The 23,492-nt window shown below is 54.2% G+C and overlaps 9 protein-coding genes across 9 annotated transcripts; 3 read left to right on the top strand and 6 right to left on the bottom strand.

Moving 5' to 3' along the window:
- Positions 1 to 2,408: 2,408 nt before the first annotated feature.
- Positions 2,409 to 3,260, bottom strand: J7T55_013987 (uncharacterized protein; the record flags this gene model as incomplete). Its single annotated transcript, XM_053140914.1, has 1 exon — positions 2,409 to 3,260. The coding sequence occupies one exon, from the start codon at positions 3,258 to 3,260 to the stop codon at positions 2,409 to 2,411; it is 852 nt and encodes a 283-aa protein (XP_052996323.1).
- Positions 3,261 to 4,420: 1,160 nt separating this feature from the next.
- On the top strand, positions 4,421 to 5,401 carry J7T55_013986 (tpr domain protein; the record flags this gene model as incomplete). Its single annotated transcript, XM_053140913.1, has 1 exon — positions 4,421 to 5,401. The coding sequence occupies one exon, from the start codon at positions 4,421 to 4,423 to the stop codon at positions 5,399 to 5,401; it is 981 nt and encodes a 326-aa protein (XP_052996322.1).
- A 473-nt stretch (positions 5,402 to 5,874) lies between these two features.
- J7T55_013985 (uncharacterized protein) lies at positions 5,875 to 7,640 on the bottom strand (the record flags this gene model as incomplete). Its single annotated transcript, XM_053140912.1, has 4 exons — positions 5,875 to 5,886; positions 5,952 to 6,260; positions 6,316 to 6,434; positions 7,151 to 7,640. 4 exons carry the CDS (start codon positions 7,638 to 7,640, stop codon positions 5,875 to 5,877), a joined length of 930 nt encoding a protein of 309 aa, XP_052996321.1.
- A 596-nt stretch (positions 7,641 to 8,236) lies between these two features.
- Positions 8,237 to 9,019, bottom strand: J7T55_013984 (scp-like extracellular protein; the record flags this gene model as incomplete). The annotated part of the gene is made up of 3 exons (XM_053140911.1): positions 8,237 to 8,288; positions 8,388 to 8,490; positions 8,569 to 9,019. 3 exons carry the CDS (start codon positions 9,017 to 9,019, stop codon positions 8,237 to 8,239), a joined length of 606 nt encoding a protein of 201 aa, XP_052996320.1.
- A 2,051-nt stretch (positions 9,020 to 11,070) lies between these two features.
- Positions 11,071 to 12,370, top strand: J7T55_013983 (carboxymuconate cyclase; the record flags this gene model as incomplete). The annotated part of the gene is made up of 3 exons (XM_053140910.1): positions 11,071 to 11,217; positions 11,309 to 11,417; positions 11,520 to 12,370. 3 exons carry the CDS (start codon positions 11,071 to 11,073, stop codon positions 12,368 to 12,370), a joined length of 1,107 nt encoding a protein of 368 aa, XP_052996319.1.
- A 559-nt stretch (positions 12,371 to 12,929) lies between these two features.
- On the bottom strand, positions 12,930 to 15,453 carry J7T55_013982 (duf21-domain-containing protein; the record flags this gene model as incomplete). Its single annotated transcript, XM_053140908.1, has 4 exons — positions 12,930 to 14,100; positions 14,177 to 14,846; positions 14,930 to 15,002; positions 15,073 to 15,453. 4 exons carry the CDS (start codon positions 15,451 to 15,453, stop codon positions 12,930 to 12,932), a joined length of 2,295 nt encoding a protein of 764 aa, XP_052996318.1.
- A 1,842-nt stretch (positions 15,454 to 17,295) lies between these two features.
- Positions 17,296 to 19,038, bottom strand: J7T55_013981 (d-3-phosphoglycerate dehydrogenase; the record flags this gene model as incomplete). The annotated part of the gene is made up of 1 exon (XM_053140907.1): positions 17,296 to 19,038. One exon carries the CDS (start codon positions 19,036 to 19,038, stop codon positions 17,296 to 17,298), a length of 1,743 nt encoding a protein of 580 aa, XP_052996317.1.
- Positions 19,039 to 19,872: 834 nt separating this feature from the next.
- J7T55_013980 (lactoylglutathione lyase) lies at positions 19,873 to 21,011 on the bottom strand (the record flags this gene model as incomplete). Its single annotated transcript, XM_053140906.1, has 4 exons — positions 19,873 to 20,496; positions 20,559 to 20,803; positions 20,871 to 20,899; positions 20,965 to 21,011. The coding sequence occupies 4 exons, from the start codon at positions 21,009 to 21,011 to the stop codon at positions 19,873 to 19,875; spliced, it is 945 nt and encodes a 314-aa protein (XP_052996316.1).
- Positions 21,012 to 22,042: 1,031 nt separating this feature from the next.
- Positions 22,043 to 23,206, top strand: J7T55_013979 (nadp-dependent alcohol dehydrogenase 6; the record flags this gene model as incomplete). The annotated part of the gene is made up of 2 exons (XM_053140905.1): positions 22,043 to 22,396; positions 22,463 to 23,206. 2 exons carry the CDS (start codon positions 22,043 to 22,045, stop codon positions 23,204 to 23,206), a joined length of 1,098 nt encoding a protein of 365 aa, XP_052996315.1.
- Between the last annotated feature and the right edge of the window lie 286 nt (positions 23,207 to 23,492).

The following is a 23,492-nucleotide window of genomic DNA, read 5'->3' as shown; positions in this document are numbered from 1 at the left end:
TGACGATGCTGTGGATATATTTATAAGATGTGCCTTAATGCTCGCTTGAAACCCTGTGGCAGGCCAGTCTGGAGGGCCGCCAGAAATGCAAGAATGACTCGGCTTCGATGGTTGGATGAAGCAAGCAGCTGGAGGAGGTGACCCCGCGAGCCTTGTGAGAGTGCTTGCAGCAGCGCAGGCGTACGAGCGAGCCCGAGTCGCCTGGTGTTTGACGGTGTCCTCGTGGTGTTATCGTACAAAGTGCCGTGGCAGTGAGGATGTGTGCTGTGCGACAGAAACCACTGTGCCTCGACGAAAAGTGATCAAATGAGACGACGGCAGAGTTGTCGGCCAGAGGAGGAGAAGCAGGGCGGGTGATGATGGGCTAAGGGGGGGTGGGGGGAGAAGGAGGGAGGGGTGTCTGTCCTTCTGTCTTTTCTGTCTTGTCACAAGCGCAAAACAAGGAGGAGAGCCTTTTTCCTATTCCTCTGCTCAACTTTCGCACTTGCTCTTGGTCTTGCTCTTGTCTCAACCAAGGAACCCTGGCAGTTCCCGAGCTGAGATGGGACGACGGGATCTTGTTGCTTCTGGCAGTGCTTTTGGTCCCTTGATCAGGTTTTGGCGGTGGGCCTCACAATGCGTAAGTGCCTACTGATTTGTCTGAGTGGTGGTCGGTTGTGCCAGAACAGAGACAAAGTGCAGATGCAGATGGGTAGATGGTCAGTAGACTACCTAAAAAAATGGTCCACAAGATGGCACTGCAGACGATGGCAGCCGATGATTCCCATGGTCTGTCTCCACGGCGAAAACTTCACCACGTCAAACAGTGATGCCGTGCATGCAAATTGTATTTTCAAACTCAAAATCCGGGGGCTGGATCTCGATGGATCCATCCGCATCCTGGGCATGTCAGTATCCATTTGGCATGGCTGCTCTGTTCTTGGGTGGAGTGCGAGAGCGGATGGAGTGCGGATGGAGGGGCAGAGGGGCAAGCATAGCCTGGACGGCCCAGACTTGCCAGACTGCCAGACTACCTGCGACTACCTGCACCTGCATGGGCTCTGCCTGGGCCAGCGCAACTGCCGTGGGTCCCCTTGGGAAGAGGGCGCCATCCTCGGGCGCACGCAGGACGTGTCCAGCTGTCGCAGGGGAGGCCCAGGCAGACCGGCAAACCCACCATCCGGTGAGCTTGGTTCCCCCTTGGGTGTGGTGATGGGATGTGTTAGTGATTAGAAGTCGTTGCCACACCTGTATTAACAGATCCCATCTCCCCACCGTCGCGACGCCGTCTCGACCTCGTCCAAGGCAGGCATCTCCTGTCCTCGTACGGCTTTCCGCCATTCTCCTGACCATGGTCAGGCATACATTTCACATGGGCTCAATATCACTCCCTCTCACTTTTCTCTGCCTGTCTGCCTATTCTTCCACTCTGCCCTCATTTCCCAGCCTTTTTTGGCCCCTTTCTCTCTAGCTCGCCAGTCGGGCAGCATCTGTTGAGATTATGTTTTTTTCCCCTGGTTCCACTTCTCTCGGGTTGTCATTCCATTAAATGTCCTAGCCAGGGCAGCTTTCGACGACACAACATATGCTTATCTCTATGTTGTGTTCGCGGCCCAGCACACCAATCTAGCTGTCTTGGGGTTGTCGCCTCCCGGCTCGGATTCTCGAATTGCCTGACCGCTCTCTGTCGGGCCCCTCCAAGTGTGATCACAAGGGTCATGTGTGATGACGTCGGGGTCTAGAGGTGCAATGCCGGACATCTGGGACCATTGACGCCCAAGTTCGACCACTCACCTCGTCCACCGCCTACCAGAGACTAGCATTCGCCGAACATGCCTGAGAGGTGCCCAATCGAAAGGCGATGTAGACTACTGTGTGCATGGTTCTAGATCTCCTCTCTTGATTTTTCTCTCCCCTCCATCCAGGCCCACCTGTCTGTCATTGGGCGGTACCTGGTGGTGCATTCTGTTCTTCCCAAGGCCTCTGCCGTTAGTGCTAGGCAGTGGTGTGAGAATGTGGGTATACTATCATCCAAGTACAGCTCGTATGTAGCACTCGGACATGCGCCAGCGCCCCCCAACGGCTGCGCACAACCACCAACGTGCAGAAACACAAAGGATGGTTTCTCGGTCCGTCCCGGCCACCCTGTCAATGGCCTCAGCCCCAGGAGGCCGGGTTCGCCACCAAGACAGTGCGTGACCTTTTCGTTCCCTATGCTAGTGTGTAAGCTTCCAGCCTTACAAGCGCAGATGATTGCAAGAGACTTTGTTTGAAGTTGTCGCTGGAATTCCTGTCATTTCTCGCTATGAATACCTAAGATGTAGTTATGGACGCTGAAAAGAGATGTTTGCTATGAGGAGGAATGCTTGCAGAAGTAAATGTTTGTCCAGCGCCGTAAAGCTCGAGGAGAAACCACGACGCTCTTGACATTAATACGGAGATCCTGGCTCGTAGACCATCTTCACTTCATCTGACCCAGGGACGAGCATTGGGGCACTAGGCAGCATGCCAGGCAAAGGGTCTCTATCCGGTGTGATGTAGGCCGGACAGGTCAGCAATGGATGGTTTGGAAAGCCCTCGCAAACCCAGATACATCTTTTCTGCCCGTTTGACGACTTTATGACCAAATTCTTCAGCACCAATGGCGCCTGGCTGAATTGTACTGCAGAGTTCCACACCACTCTGACATAGTGAACGGGCTGGAGGTCTTCGACGAACTCAAGGGTCACAATGCCCAGCCCTTCCGTACAATCTTCTATTGTCTCCATCTTTCGGCGCCAGCTGGCCGAGCCAAGACTGACTAGGAAGACTTTGTTTTGAGTCCGGTTGAGTTGGAGGGGGTCCACGGCCGCGATGGTGAAAAGATTAAACTCGGGGTATGAGAGAGCCACGCTGTTGATGCGGTTGCGGTAGTGGGGAGGATAGAACAGGAGCCAAAGCGCTGAAGCCTTTCCCTGCTCATTTATCTGGGCCGCAAGCACGAAGTTGGTCCTGTGCCATAAACCCGACGGAAAAGGCTGGTCATCTCTTTGGAGGTTGGCGGCTATCATCACCATGCCCAGCTGCGCAAACTTCCTCTGCTTTCCTGCCCACCGTGGCGCCCGGCCGGTAATCGTCGCACCTAAAATGTGCTCAGGAACAAGTTCCCACCCTGTTCCCTGGAGCAACTTGTTGACCATTTGCTCGCTGTGTGGCTTCACTGTAGCTCCCATCAGCTCCAGGCTCGGGCAGAGGCCCATGATCATTCCACTGTGCTCTGAGCCTAAACGTCCGAGGTACATTGGCGAAGGTTTTGTTCCGATGAGGGTGACAAGTTTGCTGACGGGTGAGTCGCCGAGACCATTCTACGGCCTGTCGTTCCAATTTGCTTCACCGAGGTACTTTAAAAACAAATGTGTCAAGTCATCGGGCTCCATGTTGTCGAGAAGGCACTGTGCTGAGGTAGCAAATGATGGCCTCAACGCGCGTTTTAGGTGTCTCTTGATTATATGAGGGTGGATTAATATTCGGGGAAATGTGTGTAAATTAGCAACTGCTTTTGTTCCGTGTGATGCATGTTGTTATCAACGGGCCTGTTTGGTGGGAGCAGAAGCACAGTCTTTTGACCCAGATGACTGCGTGTTATTTTACATGTGTTGCGCCTTCCATACTCTGAGAAAATGAGCTGGACTTCGTTGATTCTCTCTCTTCCCCCCTCTCTCAGAGAGAAAGAGCAATCCACAGTGGTGCGGCCGTAGAAGCTGCAGTATTAAGAGACCGAAGTTATCTGCACCGAGAACTCCTGTGGAAAGCTCAACCCTGTGCTGTTTGGAGATCTATAGGGACCGTCTTTTCAGGGTTAGATGTTTGGCGTGGACGCTGATCAGTGAATTTGACCTCACTATTTGTTACAGCTTGCCTCTTCTCCTTCCAAGATCTTGCCGGGCCCATCTTGACAGGGCAATCGTTGTCTGATGAACATTGAATTATCATCTGATTCCTTCCAGTCTGAGCCTCTTCAAGTCAGGTGGCGCATCTTTCAACACCTGTCATGGTCTTGGTCCAGACCAAGCACATTAGTCTCCTTCATCAATCTAACTCTCCTCAAAACCATCAGCGTTTGACAATCGCCTTTCCAGCTTCTGGGTACTTCTCGCATCTGCATCCACCAGAACCTTCCTCTTTCCTGGAAAGCTTCCTCTAAGTTTTGAGTGCTCAGTTCTCATCTCCCAACGTACAGTTTCGATCCATTGGTCCTCGCCCAAGAAAACGCCGCACACTGCAACCTGACAAACAGGATGAGTCACTTTCAGGGAACTCAGGGGCCTTCAGTCTTGCATGGTCTTCAAGGTTCGTTTGAGGATTTCTTGGCTACACACCCTCTTCCTGGATACTTACGAGGCCCCTAGGTGCTCAGGCTGCACCAAATGACCGTGTGGTCGAACAGCGCCCTGCAGGCCGCATGGGCGACGGCCTATTCGCCGTAAAAGACATGCCTGCTGGCACACGAGTGCTCTCGGATAAGCCACTCATCATTGTGCCTACTGCTCCAATGCAAGCCACTCTGGCTCAAGACTTCGACGCCTTTATTACAGCAGCCAGGGATCTCGACCCTAACCTGAATCTCCCGGTGCAGCTGCTCAGTGATCAGGTCCGCAGTACTACCCATCCGCAAACGATGGAGGTTGTCCAGAATTGGTTTTTGAGCCGCTTCAGTCTTCAAGAGACTAGCCCGTCGGGCGACTTTATTCGAAAGTGTGCCGAAGCCTTCACCACTTATAGAAAGATGGCGACTCGGCTGCCTCAGCAGTATGGGAAGGGCGTCTTCTTTACATACTGTAAAATCAACCATTCCTGCTCGCCGAACGCTTTCTCGTACTACGACCACACGAGAAATCTCATGAGGGTCCACTTGGTCAGGGACGTCAAGGCTGGTGACCAGATATTCATCTCGTACATCGACTCGGAGGTGCTCACTCGGGCGGAAAGGCATGCCAGACTCAACCTCAAGGGCCACAATTTCGTCTGCAACTGCACCTTGTGCACAAACCAGGAAGTCGAGGCTATCGTACAAAGGATCTCAGTCTTGTATCACTCCCTATCTAACTTCCTCGTAGATGAAGGAGTGCAAGCCGGCCAGATCAACCCAGCCTTCAACACTCCTGACGACATCATGGAGGCGATGGCTACAGCAGAAGAACTTGTGGCCCTCTTCCGGCACCCTTTGGTGGATTTGCAAGGCATCGATCTCAAGTGGACTCTCAACGTCTGCTCTTGCATGGTCTGGAGACTTGGAGACGTCGACAGGGCAGCGATGTATGCGAGGGAGGAGGTGGCTCTGCAGGTTCGGCTTTGGGGTTTCGAAACTGAGCATTTCGGTCAGAAGGGAAATGCGATGAAGTGGCTCCGTAGGGTGGAGGAAGAGCGAGCTCGTGGGTGGTAGGCAAGGCCCTGAGTGATTGCACCGTTGCTTTTTAGAGGCGGAGGGAAGTTAAGAACATCTGCGGCACTGACGAGGAGAATCTGGGTAGCAGTCGGGTGGTCATGGCCAGTCCATTGAATCTTGAGGCCTTCTAGTTCTGGGGCATTGGGCGGCTTCTCCTCTCCCAGGTTCATTTCATTCAAATCCAGCTTCAGTCACAAAATGGGCCAATTGGGTCACTGTCTCATCGCTTTCCCATGCAAATTATCTCCTTCATTTGGGGCCCTTCTAGTCTGCCTGGACTTTAAGCAGATTGATCTATCGAATACTTCAATCCTTCTTGACACTCAAGTGCTTCCTTTCATAATTTCAGCAGCAGAGACTCTGCACTATTGAATGGAGAGCATTCCAAATGTATCCTCGTCTGATCCGCACCCATGCCCGCCTAGACAGGTAAACTGTGGATGGCACATGAGCCTTTGGAGCTCAAGGGCCTACAGGCTCAGCTGGTCCATTCACTGGCACATCGTATTAGCCATCGCTTTCTTGGTGGAGATTTAGGAGGTTTTACCTGGCTAACGTTGTCATCTCCGTTGGTGACTTTCTTGAGAAGGTTCTGCATGACAAGGTACTGGACCTTCATCTCCTGCTTCATTGTCTCATTGTCCTCGCGAAGCTTCTTGTTCTCCTGGCGAAGCATCTCGGTGTCCTTCTGAATATCCCTGATCTCCCGCTCATGGCTCTCAATCAACGTCTTGAAGAGTAAAGCAAGCTGGCTCTTGAGTGAGACGAGGCCACTTCTAGGCACGACTTCAATTGTCGAGAGGTAGTGTTGGATGCCTCGCTGGCAGAAGTCTTTCATCTGGGCGTTGAGGGTTGTCTGTTGTTAGTCAGTATTCGGTAAGTTGCGAGACGCAGAATGGATTGAGACTAACCTCAGTACTCCTAGCAACTGTGGTCACTCCGGTGGCCTGCGGCTGTTGCTCGATGGGTCGATTATTAGACATGATGAAAGCGGAGAGGACGATGTGATGTTTGCTGTCCAAGTGTGGAGCTATGATCAAAGAGACGAGGTCCAGTCTGCACAAGGGCGTTGTTTTAAGAGGTTGATGTTCAGAGGCAAACAGAGAAGTAGGTAGCAGAAGGGGTAAAGAGGGTTTAAATACTATTTGAACTTCCGTTCTCATCAGACAGCCATCAATTCGACCCCTGAAGGAAAAATTGCCATTGGTCGGATCAAAGCTTTCATCCCAACTTCACTCGATGGAGGAAACCTTTGAACTCAAGTCAAGGCCTGGGAGGGGGGCAGATCGACGTGGCTAACGGCCAGATCACCGGGGCACAAAGAGTTGTGAGCCATGAAACAGACGAGCCAGACAAGAATTCACTTTATTACTGCATGAAAAATCTTTGGAAATAGATACGAGTGTGGGAAATATGGTATTCTTGAAAGGGTAGCAGCATAGACGCTCATTACAGAACTCGTTTATTGGGGGGCAATGAGAAACATCGTGATGAGAAAAATTCAACTGATAGCTCCCCACAAAGGCGAGTCTTCAAAACGGTCTTCAGTAGATCTTGCCCAATGTATATCAGACAACATCTGAAACCTTCCAACGAGTCCGTTCTCTCCGTTAGGATATCCATCACACAAAAGAGCGACCTTCCTCCGCCTCAAAACGTATGCGTTGTATGAACTGGGACTGAATTAGCTTAATTCATAAATACATTGACCATGTAAATAGAAGATTACCTCGTCTGGGTCCTGACCCTGACTCTGAGCGAGAGCCCGCATCCCAAGGTAGTAGACTCTGAATTCCATGTTGACCTGCTTGCTGTACTCAACACGCGCCTCAACCTCCTTCTCGAGGCCTTTCCTCAGCTCGAAGTTCTCTTGCATGAGCTTCCGGTTTTGTTTGGCAAGGACTGCGATGTCATTGGTCATACGGATTAAAAACTTGGGGCCATTCCTTTCGGCTTCGAGGTCGTCGAGTTCAGCATCGATTAATAGCTGAGTTATGTCTTCGACTTTCCGGTCTGTGATCATCGGCTCTGGAGTCTCTTCTCTTGTGGCCCTTTGCGCTTCTTCGCTGCTCTTCTCAGGGACACTTGGTTTCGGGATAGCATCATGTGGGAGAGGTTTTTGTGGGACAGTCGATCGCTTTCCACCGTCTTTACTATCATGAGATTGAGCCAAGGCTGCAGCTCTTGCAGCGGCTTTCTTCCTCCTCTCGTGCTGATTGAGGCGGTTCCGGGCCATTGTAGAATGCTGAGGATTGGCAAGCTCTCGGTTCGTTTTGAAGCGAAATGCAGCGACCACAAACTTTTCGGTGGACTAGATAGAGGTCCAGGACGAAGGAATTTGTAATGCGTCGTTCTAGGTGACTGCAAGTAGCACTCAGCACGGTTGGCTGAGATGGAATTCACCGGCAGGCTTCGATCGGGACGAAGCGTTTGTACTTGTATTTTGGTCTGGCTGCGAACCCATTAAAAACCTCACACTGGACAACATGAAGCTTGGGCGTTTGTCTGGGCAGATGCGAGATTACCAAGGAGCCAAGGGCAGAACAGGGCCATACGCAAGCCACAATTTAATTGATGGGATACGTCGAGGAACAGAAGAGGGCAACTAAGCATTGTGACTTTTCTTAGCTACTCAGGCGCCTGTGCCTCCGTCCCTTCCCATTGCAGAAGCCTTGCAGGCTTTGAAATCGCAAACGGGGGGACTAATGGCCAGCATGCCATACTGAAGACCCCAAAAGTAGACTCGTTTCATCCATACCCCAAAGAATCCTTAAACCTCCCTCTATGTCCCTTTTAAAAAGCCGTTGAGATTTGGAGGCACGTTAGAATCGGTCAAACACTAGTGCTGTTGGGCGCTGTGCAGTTCAAGGGCTTCTCTCCAGGCCTGCGTTGTACCACAGTGTCAGTTATCTTTCAGAGCAGGGTTGAAGTCGAAGAAGACACCGGAGCAGGCTCTGATGTTCGGAGTCTTGTAGGCACTTACCTGTTACCCGCAGGAGAGTAGGCGGCAACGACAAAGGTGCCATTCTTGCTGTTCTTGGCGCGAGCCATTGAAACGAAGCGGGTGCTGTTCCAAATCATCTGGGCTTCGAGTTTGGAAGACTGTCAGCTTGTGCTCCCATGCAGGTAGATAGCAGGTGCGTGAGGAAAGAGGAGGAGCTCACTGTAATCAGAGTAGTCATAGAAGTCACCCAGAGGGATGGCCTCGCACTTGTAGAACGGCTTGGCGGCGGCGAAGGACAGGGCTGTCATGTAGTAGTCATCAAACTGGTAAGGGATGGTGGGGTCCAGGTATGCCACCTGCAGGTCGTAGCTCGAATTAAGAGAGCGGCGGGTGAGGGCACGGCGGGTGAAGTTGATAGGGGTATCGGGCATGTCCGCAGCAGCAACCCAGTTGGCCGCAATCTGAGCTGTGTCGGTGAGGTTCTTGTCTCCCCAGGTGAGGTCGGGGACGCCAACCTGATGGCGATAGAAGTTCAGGAGGTGCAGTGCGGAATCCTTGTCGCCATCCTCAGGAATGGGCTCGGGGTCGGGAAGGCTGGGGACGACGAGCTGGGTGAGAACACCAACAGCCAGCATGGCCGTGGTGAAGATAGAGTAAATGATGGCATGCATCGTAAGAGGATGGTTGAGGGTATGTGAATTGCAGAGAGGCTTTGTAAGAAGTGGGTCAGGTGAGTGATTTCTGCACTTAAGGTGAGGGAAATGTTGTGATTGTTGACGCGTGGTTGAAGGTGGAGTGGGATCGAGGCAAGGAGTCAGCAGACCAAAAGAAAAGGGTGTTGACCCATAGATAGATGTGAACCTACTTTTGGGTTGGGATGGGGGTGAAAAACACAAAGAAAGTGGCTGAGAGCTTGCAATGATCCTAATTTGCAGCGGTCTCGTGCGCAAGGTGGTCTTCTCAGACCGTCCTGAGCTTGGAAGCTCTTCAATGGAAACAATTATCAGCTCTGATGATTTCTTCTGAGGTCAGGAGGCAGGGCAGTTGGAAAGCCTCCGATTGCTGTATCGAACAATCATTGGTCCCTTGGAACAAACGCCGATGATCATGGCTTTTTCTACACATGGGCAGGAAATGTGCTTAGCACATTGATCAAGCACAATATCGGGATTTCGAGAAGCTTGAAGAGTTTCGAAAATTGATACAACTTCTGACCACAAGCACCGGCTGTAGACGTTTATTGGTGAGAAGAGCTATCTATCATCTGTGTTTTGCACAGATTTAAGATAGACTTGTATTTTTCGACCTTGAGCAAGCAAGACACAATCCCGTGAAAAATTATGTTCAAGATTGGAGGCTAGTTCAAGATGCAAGCATTCTTCATTTAAATATTGGGCTTGATCCTTAGAAGGCTGAATATCTTAAGGAGTTTGCAGAAGAATCTGTCATCCAAAAATCGATGGAATCAATAAGAAACACCAATATTCTTCAGGATTACATCTAAATAGATACTCGAACCTTGACCATCCACGATCAAATAATTTCTTTCTCTTTTGTCTTAAATACCGGAACTCGAGGTATTGTCATCTTCCGTGTAGAGTTCCTCACTTATAATTCTTGAAGGCTGAGTTGGTCACCTTGCCTTAAGCTTTGTTCAGGTATTGGGTCAGACTCCAAGCTATTGTATGAGACGTCAATTATCAACCGATGAGCCGTTTTAGATGTAGAAACAAGTGCAATCACGTCCATTATCATCTCATCAGTAGCACGGCTCTAGAGAGGCATGGATGGCTACAGTGAACAGCAAATAACTGCAGTACGAGAACACATTGAGGTCAGTCGAGTGACCGTGACCTGAAAGTTGGCCTGTTGTCAGTGTAGATGAAGCTCCTGGTATCGCGGCTGTGGACTCGAGTCGTGGGCATTGCATGGCTGTGGAGTGTAGGTTTGGGAAGGGGTTCTACCCTCTGACGGCAAGAGATGGATGCGAATGCACACTTACTAGACTATGTATCTGGTGCTGAGCCTGACGAAGTGGGCCATCGTCCAGCAGGATGAGTCTTTAACCGGGCATCTGGGGGATTGGCTATTGAAGGGACAAGCAATGATCCCGATCCCCGGATTCGGATCTTTCTTCTCATCTGGTGAAGCTGAGGAAGGAATAAGGTGCTATCCCGAAGTCATCAGGCCATCGTCGAGCTTAGAGTTGACTTTTCTTACCTGTACAGCCGTGCAACACTGATATTCTAGACGTAGAGCCTACACACAATGCCGCTACCAGATCCCGGGCACTAGAATTGTCTACATCGCACCGGCTGTCCCGACCACTCGTTAGCAGCCAAAGCGTTTATCCCCCACCCCCACAATCCACCAGCCAGGGGTAGCTTGAGCTTCCGCGGGCCCTGGCACGGCAAACGAGGGGCAACGTTGATGCGATCTCATCCGCCCCGGCGCCGGCGCCGCGACTTTCCACGATGCCGCGTCTCATTAAAATGTTTTCTTCCGACTGATTGAATTGTTTCTTTTCTGCCGTATCTCCATAGTCTCTGCCAAGCACAGTTAAACACCACAATTGTCTCTTCGACCCACGTTGTCGAGACTTGTATATTCCTCTCCCAAAGTGTCGCTCTTCAACGTCGCCCGCCGCCTGCCCGGGCTCACTCGCCGACCTCGTCTCCCCCAGCCGACGAGCTCCGTGAGTGCCAGCGCGAGAACTGCGAGGATGGGACTGCACCACCTGATGATCGGGACATGGACTCCCCCAGGAGCCATCTTCACCGTGCAGTTCGACGACGAGAAGCTCGAGCTGAAGCTCATCAAGAGAACTGAGATCCCGGAGGACGAGCCGATCTCATGGATGACCTTCGACGTGAGCTGCCCACCCCAATTGGCTCACAATTTCACTTAGCAAGACCTCAATTGAGTGCTAGAAGCAAGACTAACAAGATGCCGTTCACCAGCACCAAAAAAAGAACCTATACGGGTCCGCCATGAAGAAGTGGTCCAGCTTCGCGGTCAAGAGCCCGACTGAGATCGTCCACGAGGCCTCACACCCCATGGGCGGAGACCGTACGTCTCTCGGTCTCTGTGTCCCTTTCTCTAACACAGATTCTCACCCTCATCCACCCTTCACAAGAGACCTCAAGAAAACAGCTAACACACTGCCAACAGCCAAAGCAAACGACGCCACAACCAACACGCGCGCCATCTTCCTCCTAGCAGCCAAGAAGCCGCCCTACAACGTGTACGCGAACCCCTTCTACAAGCACGCGGGCTACGGCAACGTCTTCAGCGTGTCCGGCACGGGCGCCCTCGCCCAGAACACGCAGAACTACCCCTACCAGCCCAACACAGGCATCCACGGCACCGTCTTCGACCCGACCGAGACGTACCTGTACTCGGCGGACCTGACGGCCAACAAGCTGTGGACGCACCGCAAGGACCCGGCGACGGGCCACCTCGAGCTGGTCGGCAGCGTCGACGCGCCCGACCCGGGCGACCACCCGCGGTGGGTGGCGATGCACCCGACGGGCAACTACCTGTACGCGCTGATGGAGGCGGGCAACCGGCTCTGCGAGTACGTCATCGACCCGGCGACGCGCACGCCCGTGTACACGCACCACTGGTGGCCGCTGATCCCGCCGGGCACGGAGCCGACCAGGGACGCGGCGACGGGGAAAGGGCTGTACCGGTCCGACGTGTGCGCGGTGAGCTTCTCCGGGGGCTACCTGTTCGCGACGAGCCGGGCGAACAAGTTCGAGCTCACGGGGTACATCGCGGCCTTCAAGCTGCGCGCCTGCGGGAGCGTGGAGCGGCAGATCTGCCTCAACCCCACGCCCACGAGCGGTGGGCACTCGAATGCGGTGGCGCCGTGCGACTGGAGCGATGAGTGGCTTGCGCTCACGGACGACCAGGAGGGGTGGGTTGAGATCTACCGGTGGAAGGATGAGTTCCTCATTCGTGTGGCGAGGACGCGCATCCCGGAGCCTGGGTTTGGGATGAATGCTATCTGGTATGACTAGATCGGTGTGGACGGGGACGGAGACTCGTATATGGTGAGTTCATGTGTCTTGGAAATAGAGAAAACATTTACATCGAATCCACTGCGATTATCCAACCTAGTAGGTTGACTGCCCGTGTGACGACTAGCCATGATCCAATTGAGCAGCTGTATGGAGCCCGTCAGGTACTCTGCTCACTCCAAGAGTGAGTGCGAGAGAGCAGTGAGCAGAATCAAAGTCAACGAGCACATTTCTGTCGCAAGTCACACTTTCGATGGGTCGGTCGAATGACCAGAGTACAAGACAGCGTAAATTTCAATTCCGATGCTCCAAAAAAGACCACCCTGGTAATGATACACGATATCTTTGCTAACACCTACAATCCGGCTGTATTCCATTTTGCCAATGCTGGAAATCGTTCTGTTGTCGTCCCTGCTCCATCAATTCCAAAAGAAGGGCAGGGAATCGTGGTCTGGCTTCCTTTTCCCTTCTCTCCCAAAATTGAGCCACCGAGTTCCCAATGAAAAAAAACTCACACTATATTCTGCGTTTACCGAGGCGTGCTCCAGAGCCAGCTGCCCTACTTGCCGCCCTTTCTCTTCTTCCTGCGGTTCTTCTTCTTCCCACCTGAACCGCCATTGTTGCCGTTGCCGTTACCTGTGTTTGAAGCACTCTCCTCAGTAGCACCTGGCACAGTTGGACTTTGGATTCCGTTCTCTTCCTCGTCGCCCTCCGTCGACGGGGACGGCTGCGAGGCAAGATTCAGGTTGGATCGGCTGGCGCTCTTATTGTTACGGTCGGATCCGCCCTGTTCCTCCTCATCTTCGTTGCTGCTGGTCGTCTCCAACACCACCTTGCGGATGCCTCTGGACTCCACAATGTTCTCGGTAATACTGCCACTGCGGGCAAAAAGATCCTTTCTGTGTGAGTATGGGCTTGTCTGATCGGCGGGGGCCAACTCGCTGCCCGAGCCGGAACTCTTTGAATGCAGCTCCTGCTGCGGGGGCTGTGCCGTTATCGACGCGTAGCTGGGCTGCTCGGCCGGCTCAGCCGTCTCAGTGGTTTGGACTGCCTTGTTTGCGGTATCATCCAGGTTTGCCTTGGCAGGGGAGTTGTTCTCTACGCTTCGTGAGAGAGGCGACGATCCGGTCGTACCGTACTTCTGGGCAAGGGCTTGCGCACCATCCTTGGGTGTGAGTGCTGGCCGCAGGAGGGACGTCGTCTCGTCACCGTCCTCCTCGTCGTTCTCGACCCGTGGCTCTTCCTGAATAACTTGTTCGGCAACCGGGCTCGCCCTTGGCGCGTCATGCACGACAACGCCGGGCTTGATCTTGACGGTGGTGGATTTTGTGGCCTTGGGGTTCGAGGCTGGGTTGGACGGGCCGAGGTGCTTCAAATGCTGTCTTATATCATTGTAGCTTGCCCTCACCGGAACATTCTCCATCCTGCCATCAAGTCCGGCCGAGGCGCGCCGCAGCAGGAACGTGCCAGGCATAGGGCTGTGGCTGTTAGATCGGTCGGGACCCTCACCCGCTTCAGTTGCCGAGTTGTATCTTCTCTTTCGGGTCTCGTAGTTGTCTGCAGGGTCCTCGTCTCCGACCTTTGTGTCCTCACTAGATTTGCTGTCGTTTCCATCTGCCGCGTGGTTGCCGTGGGACAGTCGTCGTTGGTACCGGGCCTTGGGTGCTGGCGCCATTCGTCGGATGGCCTTGTGGACATCAATGTACACATCAGACTCGTCAATGATCTCCCTGTAAAAATAAATGTCAGCTTACCCAAGCACTCTTGTAATTGCCAAAGGGAACAGTGGCGGGTGGTCAGGCTTACTCTCCGATCAACTCCTCAATCACATCCTCCAAGGTGACCACACCGAGCGCACCGTGGTCGTCACCCGGAGCATCGGAAACCAGAACCATGTGTGACTTGCCCTCCTGGAAGAAGTTGATGATGTCGAGGCAGCTCGTCTCGGGGCGCGTCTCGGGCAGGGTTGCCAGGGGAAAGTCCCTGACCTTCTTGCCGTCTTCAGGGTCGTAGGTGATGAGGATCTTGACCAGAAGCATTCCTATGAAGTTGGTCTCGTTCCCGGCCTCGTGAATGGGAATGCGCGAGTAGCCAGCAGACAGGATCATGTCAATCTTCTCCTCGTCCAGCACGGTCTCCTCCGACATGATGAAGACGTCTGCCATTGGGGTCATCACGTCATGGACAGGCTTCTCCTTGAGCTCGAGGACGGCGCCAATGATTGTGATCTCGTCTTCGTTCAGGCGCTGTGCTGCTGGGCCCATGGTGTGGTGGAGGGTGACTAGGGTCTTCAATCCGCTCTTCTTGTAGACGGTTCCGTGGTCCTCGCCGAGGACCCAGTCGAGGAGCTTCGCGGTTGGCCACGCAACTGGTGCCATCAGGTACATCATAAGGAGGACGGGCTTGGACATGTAGCCACCAATGGCAAGGCCGTAGCGGACACAGATAGACTGAGGAACAACCTCTCCGAAGATGACTAGAAAACACGCGAGCCATGGTCAGCATTTTGTGATAATAATGGAATGTGTGCCGGATCCGAAGCGTATGAGGGCAACTTACCAATCAAGACAGTAGATCCGACGACAGCAGCCACACCTCCACCAAGACAACGGTCCAACACAACGGGCAGAGTCTGTGAGATACTGTTAGTAAGGAAGTCTTGTCGAGCCCCAACTGCAGGGTGAGAGCTGGTAGAGCCGTACCTCGTTAACGATGACGTTGCTGAGGAGCAGAGTGACAAGCACCCAATGCTTTCCCTTGTCGAGCAGGCGCAGGACGCGGCCGGCGTTCTTTTGCTGGGGCTCTGTGGGGTCCTGAGAGATGACCTGAAGATAGACGCTGTCCTGGCCCATGAGGGCGATGGTGAGGCCGGCGAAGGCGCCGCCGAGCAGGACGAGGAAGATGGAGATGGTGAAGAGGACCCAGAACTCGCCACCCTCCTCCTCGTTACCATCGTGCAGCTCGTCCAGGACGTGGATGGGGGCAGCGGAGGCGACACCGAGGGTGAAGATGGCCCTGGACAGCCCCAGGATGGCTGGGCGGAAGGCCATCAGCGGGTGGGTTCGGGCAGCGTGTTGCCTCATGGCTGCGGGTTGGGGAGCGTCGTCCGATGACGCGCCGTGGTAGGTTTGGGTTGTATCAACTGCTTCGGTCTTCGTTCTCGTCCTGTGGATTGGATGTCAGTATCAACAGTATTGGTTGGTTTCGACACCAGTGCTAGTAGCGGTGTCGTAAGAAAGATTGATTGTGCTCGTCGGAGAGAGGTGTGGATGGAATTGATGCAAGATGGATTTGTGCCGACTTACCCGTTGATAATGCCTCGGGAAATAGGCAATGGACGATTGGAAAAAGCAAACAAACCGAGCCACACCAGAGAAAAGGAAAAAGCAGGCGGGATGGGGGGCGATATTGGTGGTGGTGGTGGTGAGGATGTGGAGGGACGGAGGAAGGTAGCTCGAGAAAATATCTCGCGTGCGCAGCCCAGAGTGTGAGCACGGTAGGTAGGTAGGTAGCGTGATAAGCAGAGTCCCTGCACCAAGACCCGCAGCTTGAACCCTACCTAGGTACGGTACCCTTGCTTGGCCGCGCCTAAGACTTGTACAGTAGTAGACTAATTAGTCTGGGTGCCGTGAGGTGGGTTGCCGTGCAAAGCGACAGGACAGGCTGCAACGGCACTGAACGGCTTCACAGCAAAGCAACACAACAGCTGAGCTGGGTCGATGTGCTGAACTGTCTGTGGGGGAGGCATGGCGGTTTGGTGGGTCTGCAACTGGGCATGCAGGGCATGTGGGCAAGGGCTGCTGGTTGCTGTGCCCGTTCTGGCCGTTTTACACCTTAGTTGCGGCTTGTGGGTGGGGAAAGAGCCCCACCCGTCGTGCACCGTCTCTCTCTGTCCTGTCCTCGCAGGTTCGCACCACCGCCGAGCTCCCCAGCTCCCAAAGCTGTTGACGCTACACCCGCGGCAACGAACAGGGGACCAGGGGGCCTAAGGAACGATGACGCCAGTTGGTCTGCAGGCCACATGCCCTGATTGGCCTGTGGTTTATTTAGCGGCTTTAGCGGGATTGGAATTGACTTTGTCGACTCTTCGTCTTCCCTGTCGCTAGCTGCTCGGTGTGTGTATCTGTGGATACTCTACCTATTGATATCGCCTGACTGACAACCAGCCGAGACACGGCCACAACAACGGGTCTCATTCCTCTTCTCCATCCATATTCTTTTTTTTCTTTTCCCGTGCGACGTTTGGTTCTGTGCGATATCGCTACACTGCCCTGTGCATGTGTGCATCTACCTGCATTTTGCATCTGCGTGTGCAATTGTTTGCGTTGGACAAAATCCAGCCCCGAAATGAGGCTCGAGTCAACCATGTCAAAGCTCGACGGGATGCTGCGTGTTGGAGATTGGAAGTGCTGACCACCACCCATGGACTGCATGGCACCATGTGTAAATGGATTTATTGATTGATTTAGTTCTTTGTCTTGTGCTCACTTATATCAGCCGTGCTGCCGTGCCACCCCCACCGTGCCATGCCGTGTCTTGGCCTGGGGTCTACACAGTACAATTTGTACACCTTATCTGCTCACGTTGCTCCACCATCGCGATTCAAGCGCTCTACTGCAGCTACACCGTGTTTTCTCGTCTTCGATATTACATCGCCGAGTTGAAAATTGCGAGCAAGAATCACCGGTGACGGGATCATGAGCCAATACGAGCGGAATTCAAGAAGAGAGTGCCAAGCACAGGAAGGATCCTGCAGCCAAGGCAATCCTCACGAAAGCTGTGACACTCATGAAGACACAATAGGATGCCACTCTCACCTCTATCTATGACCGTCTTGAGTCCAAGACCAGATCTAAAGATACGCCCACTCACAATGGTGTTGAAACCCGCTGACAACAGCGACATGCCCCCTACCAACCCAGCACCTAAAGCCTCACAAGGTTGACATCCAGGATGCCCTCAGACCGGCCCAGGTCCTCAAGCACCTCCTTGGTAACGTCCCCATCAACTCCAAGAATCATCAGCGCCTCGTTGCCGCCCTTCCTCTTCTTGACCCCAGCATTACCATCTCCAGCCACCGTCAGCACCGCCTTCTTGTCCAGCCCAGCCACCTGCATGAACGTGACGTTGATGCCGAACCGCCCCAGGATCATCCCCACGTTGCCCACCTTCCCGGGCTCGTCGTAGTTGTGCAGCACCAGCAGCGTGCCCTCGGGCGCGAAGCTGCACGTGAAGCGGTCCAGCCGGCTGATCTGCACGTCGGCCCCGCTCACGTAGCCCTCGATCACCTGCTGCTCCTCGCCCTCGCCGCCGCCCTGCGACGACGACGACCGCAGCGTTACCAGCGACGCGTACACCATCTCCTCGCTGGCCTCGCGCGCGTGCGTCTCGCTGATGGCGATGCCCTTGTCCTTGGCGATCAGGCTCGCGTTGACAATGTTGACGTCGCGCCCGCCGCTGTCGCTGATGCTGCTCGTCAGCCCTTTCACCAGCGCCGCGAACAGCGGCCGCGTGTTGGACACGCCGGCCAGCTCGCCGTGGTACCGCAGCTCGAACCGCCGCCCGCCGATCATCCCGCCGCGCCGGCCTACAAAGTGCTGCGTGTACAGCCCGCCCATCCGCTCCACCAGCCGCACGTACGGCTGCAGCTTGCGGTACTCCTCCGGCAGGATCAGCGGGGCATTGACTGCTGCTGTTGGGAGCCCGCCGCGCAGGATCTCGACGACTTGTGTGCACACATCCAGCGAGACGTTCTCCTGCGCCTCGACGGTCGAGGCACCCAGGTGAGGCGTTGCGACGCACTTGGGGTGCTGCGAGAGCTTCTCCGCCGTGGAGTCGGGCTTGGGCGGCTCGCTCGTGAAGACGTCGATGCCCGCTCCGGCGATCCACCCTTCGTCCAGAGCCCTGACGAGCGCCTCCTCGTTGTAGATCCCACCCCTGGCGACATTGAGCACCCTGGCTGTCTTTTTCATCGACTGGAACTCCTTCTCCCCCAATAAGTTCAGGGTGCTGGCGATCAACGGCGTGTGAATCGTCAGGAAGTCGATCTCCGGCAGCATCTCCTCTAGCGAGCCCACCATGTCCACCCCATTCTTCCTCGCAACATCCGCACTCATGTAAGGGTCAACGCCCACGACCTTCATCCCCAGCCCAATGGCCATCCTAGCAACTTTCATGCCAACCTTTCCCAACCCAACGATCCCCAGCACCTTCCGGGCCACCTCGACGCCTACTAGCTTACTCCGCTCCCACTTCCCAACCTTGACGCCCGCGTCCGCCCTCCCGACATTCCGCGCCGTAGCCAGGAGGAGCGCAATAGTATGCTCCGCCGCAGCTACGATGTTGCCAGCGGGAGAGTTGACAACGATGATGCCCTGCGCGGTGGCAGCCTCCACATCGATATTGTCAACGCCCACACCGGCGCGCGCCACGACGCGGAGCCTCGCCGCGGCCGTGAGCACCTGCGCCGTGACCTTGGTCTCGGAGCGGACGATGAGGGCGTGGTACGAGGGGATGAGCGCCAGGAGGTCGTCGGGCGCGAGCCCGGGGCGCACGTCAACCTCGAAGTGGGCGTCCTGCAGCAGCGAGAGCCCGTCGGGCGAGACCTTCTCCGGGACGAGGATGCGGGGCACGGCGCCGTTCATGTGGCCTGTTGCGGACGGGGCCATGGTGATGGTGGGTTTGCGGTTGGTGTTGATGGATGTGGTGTTTGGGCTCCAGGCGGAGTTATGGTTTGTGTTGGTCTTGTTGATAAAGGAGCTTCAGATGGATTTGTATAAGCAGAAGATGGCAGACAGCTTGTTGGCAGGTCACTTGAATGCCCAATGGCATGAAGAAGCAACCAAGGAAGAATGAGAAAGGAAAAAATGGAAACGAAAATGAAATAGTCCGCCCTCAAGGACGAGACGACTGTAGCCTCAACTTACTGCACGCCACGTTCAGCGCCGTGCACGGATGAGCAATAACATCATCTAACACTGCCCCCGCGAGCGACGAGGGAAGTCGCCGTGTCCCAAGTGAGGGGGCCTATAGGGAGCTGTGGGAAGGCGTGAGCGTGCATTTCACCCGCAACTCAATCGGCGGCCGAGACAATCGATGCATTGCCCCCCATGCCCGCGGAAGCAAGCTTTGGGGGATGGAGGCTGTGGAGACCCCTCATTGCCCTGTCAGATCGGCCCCCCAGCTTCTTAGACCGGGTTCCCCACGGGGAACTAATGCAATTCAGGGTCCTTTGAAACGCGGCCGGGCCTTTCAGGCTGATGTTCTGGTGACTGTCGCGGGGGGAGGGGGCAGTTAAGATGACGATGTCTGAGGAAGCGGAACGGATTGGGGAGATTGTGCCTAGGGAAGTCCTTTGCGAACATTGCCTCATCATTGAGAGCTGTTTCCAGTCTGTGTAACCCGAATTGCAGCGTGTTATGTACAAAAACGACAGCTTGTCGCGAGTTGCTTCTCTGGCTGAATGAAGCAGTCTGTGGAGCAGGACCATGGCGACGCCCCTCCTACAAGTCACCATTCTCGACTATTTCGACCCAGTAGTTGTCTGGGTCGAGGACGAAAGCAACATTCTTCATCCGCCCATCTGTGAGCCGCTTCTTCCAGTTGACATTCAGGCTTTCCAGCCTCTCGCACGCCTTGTCGACCTTGTCAACAGTGACGCAAATGTGACCAAAGCCCTGAGGCTGGTCATTGCCATTGTGGTAGCTGAAGCTCTCATCTTTTTCTGTGCCGTGATTCCACGTCAGCTCCAGTAGACCCTCGCGGTCAGCAGTCTTGCCGTCCTTTGGCAGGCCTTGCTCGCCCGGGTAACCCAGGAAATACAATGTGAAGCCAGCCGACGGGTTCCCTGCCTCACGCAAGAGCGACATGCCCAAAACTTCTTGGTAGAATTTCAAGGACTTTTCTGCATCCTTGACTCGGATCATGGTGTGGTTCATGCGGTAGGTCGAGACGTCCGTCTCCTTGATGCTCTCAGTCTCTTCAATGGGCTTGCGTCCAATAATTTCCACCCAGTACCCGTCGGGATCAAGCGCAAAAGCAATGTGCTTCATGCGGCCATCTGTAAGCTTCTTCTGAAACTTGTATCCGGCGTCTTCGAGTCGTTGGCAGGCGGCTTGGATGTTGTCCTGGCATGAAGATCAGTTATGAGGGACAGAGACAGTAAAGTCCAAGAGAACTGGCCACCTACAACACTGATGCATGTGTGACCAAAGCCACGGTGGGGTTCTGCGTTGCCAGTATTGACCTTGTAGTCTTTGTCGTTCTCGGTTCCGTAATTGTGCGTGAGCTCGATAAGTCCCTCTCGGTCGGTAACGTGTTTTCCGTGGGACACTGCGCCGGGGCTGTCGTAGCCGAGGAAATACAGATCAAACTTGGCCTCGGGGAATTCCGCCTTCTTGATGACCTTCATGCCCAAGAACTCGTAGAATTTGACTGAAACGAGGACATGCTGTCAGTTGGAGAAGACCTCGCGCGGGTTCTCTCTACCGCTGTCACGTACCTGACTCCTTCGGGTCCTTCACCCGAATCCTGAATTGGTGTTCCTGTCAGAATCATGGCCCAATCGCTTTGGCACACCGAAACTCAAAACTTACATCGAGTGGTTGAGTTTGTAGTTCTTGGTATCTGTAGCTGCTGCCATTGTTGCGAATAGCCTCGGGGCTGCTTTCGTTCCTAGGATAGCTTCACAAAGAGGGGTCAGATCGGATACCGGCTTATCAATGCAATCGCTGTGGACAGGTGAGAGCTCAATTCACCTGGCTTGGCGGCTGATTTTGTCAAGAGGGAAGCTTGTAATCTCAATCTTTGCAAGGCTTGGACAGAGTTCATCTAGATGGATTGGTAAGTCTGTCCGGTTGCAATACGTTGTTGGATGCTGCAGGAAGAAAGTAACCCCTCAAAAAGAGCTCTCCTAGGTACCTCGAGGGCGGTCTTCCTTTTGTTGGAGCTTCTATCTTATCGCAGGAACCCCTCCAAAACGGTGGTGACGTCAACCGAGAGACATGGACAGGGGCAACGGCCGAGCTCGGCATGTTCCGATCGACCAAACTCCTTCCATTCCTCCATCTCCGTCCAACATGCGCTAACCACATGGCCATGTTCATTTTATCGATATTTCCAAATAAATCCCATGCTTGGTCTACTAGCCAGGCTTTCTAACAGTACCAACTTACCACAGCAAATACCAACGGCACCGGACAATCTGGTCCGGCTGGTGCTAAACGGCTCAGGACTAGACGGGACGGTCCAGCCGTCATAACTACATCCTCCGTCGTCAACGTGTTTCTTCTTTGGCCGCGGTCCTTTTCTCGTACCATATCCAGCGTCATAGACTATTGCGCTCTGCTCAGACCAGTCTAAACACTGGCTGCTGTAAGCGGCAAGATGAACAGACCTAGAGGAACGCACCCACATAGATGGGATTAAGTGTGCAACTCCGAGTCAACGCCCGCTACTCTCCCACACAGGCCTTCGACGTCATCGTATCGCCCTTACCATGGCGAGGACCAACGGTTCGAGTCCAATAGTCTTTCTGGTGAGTGCGAAGGCAAGTGTATATATTCTTTACTGGCTCTGTCTTTATGTCAATCTCAGTATAGAAAGCTCCTGTCTCTATCTTGTGACCTTACCACAGCAACAAACCGTGAAATCGCTGTTCTATTACATCTCAAAATGGGTTACCCAGACACTTTCGAGGGCTTCTGCGTTGCGGGCCCCAAGACGTGGAATGAGTTCAAGAAACAGGATCTGAAGCCCAAGCCATTCGGGGACAGCGATATCGACGTGCAGATCGAGGCCTGTGGTGTGTGCGGCTCAGACGTGCACACCATCACTGGCGGCTGGGGCGACTACGAGGGCCCCTTGTGCGTCGGCCACGAGGTCGTCGGCAAGGCCGTCAAGGTTGGCAAGTCAGTCAGGTCAGAGATCAAGGAGGGCGACCGCGTCGGCGTCGGCGCACAGGTCTGGTCGTGCCTGAAGTGCCCGCAGTGCAAGAATGCCAACGAAAACTACTGCCCGCACATGGTGGTAAGTTTTGAGACCAGTGGTCACTCACTGATTGTTGAAGAAGAAAATAATTGACAATCGTTCAAGGACACATACAACTCTAAATACCCGGAAGAAGCAGGCGGCGGCCAGGCCCACGGCGGCTACGCCTCGCACATCCGCGCGCACGAGTACTTCACCTTCAAGATCCCGGATGCCCTGCCATCCGCAGACGCAGCGCCGCTGCTCTGCGCGGGTATCACGACGTACTCGCCGCTGGTGCGCGCGGGCGTCGGGCCGGGCAAGAAGGTAGCCGTGTGCGGGATTGGCGGGCTGGGCCACTTGGGCATCCAGTGGAGCGTGGCACTGGGCGCGGAGACCTACGCCTTCACGCACTCGCCTGACAAGGCCGAGGACATCAAGAAGCTGGGCGCCAAGGAGGCGATAGTGACGACGAAGAAGGACTGGGCCGAGCCGTGGGCATTCACGTTCGACTTCATCCTCAATTGCTCCGACATGACGCACACGTTCGACTTGCAGACGTACCTGTCGACTCTGCGCGTCGGCGGCGAGTTCCACATGGTCGGCCTGCCAGACAAGCCACTGCCCGAGTTGATGGCATTTAACTTTGCGGGCAACGCTGCTAAGTTGACTGGCAGCCACCTTGGCAACCACCAGGAGATGGATGCGATGCTGAAGCTGGCGGCGGACAACAATATCCGGCCGTGGGTTGAGAAGATTGATATCTCTGAGAAGGGATGCAAGGAGGCCGTGGAGCGGGTCAAGGAGAACAAGGTGCACTACCGCTTCTCCCTGGTTGGATTTGACAAGGCTTTTGGTACCAAGAACTAGAATAGTATGGCACTTTGCCAGCTTGGATAAGATAGAGAGCAATCGTATTTCCAAAATTTAATGCTTTATCACAGCTCATGTTCATACGTTCAACCGTAAGCACATTGCCTGCATTTTTCTCCAAGTCCAGCGAACATTCTCAATCCCGCGAAGATATTAAATACACTATTGGCCTAGGGACAATACCGTCACAGTCTCAAAAATCTCAACCCGTCGTGGGAAAACTCTGGGTAGCTTCTTCCCCGTATTAGACGGTTATTTAGCAGGAACGTATCCCACAGGGGCC

The sequence above is a fragment of the Diaporthe amygdali genome (genome assembly GCF_026229845.1).
Source record: "Diaporthe amygdali strain CAA958 chromosome Unknown NODE_7_length_1459731_cov_64_868725, whole genome shotgun sequence".
In the NCBI taxonomy this organism is placed as follows: Eukaryota; Fungi; Ascomycota; class Sordariomycetes; order Diaporthales; family Diaporthaceae; genus Diaporthe; species Diaporthe amygdali.
Note: the sequence above shows the minus strand (reverse complement) of the source record. Positions and strands in the feature narration are given on the sequence as shown.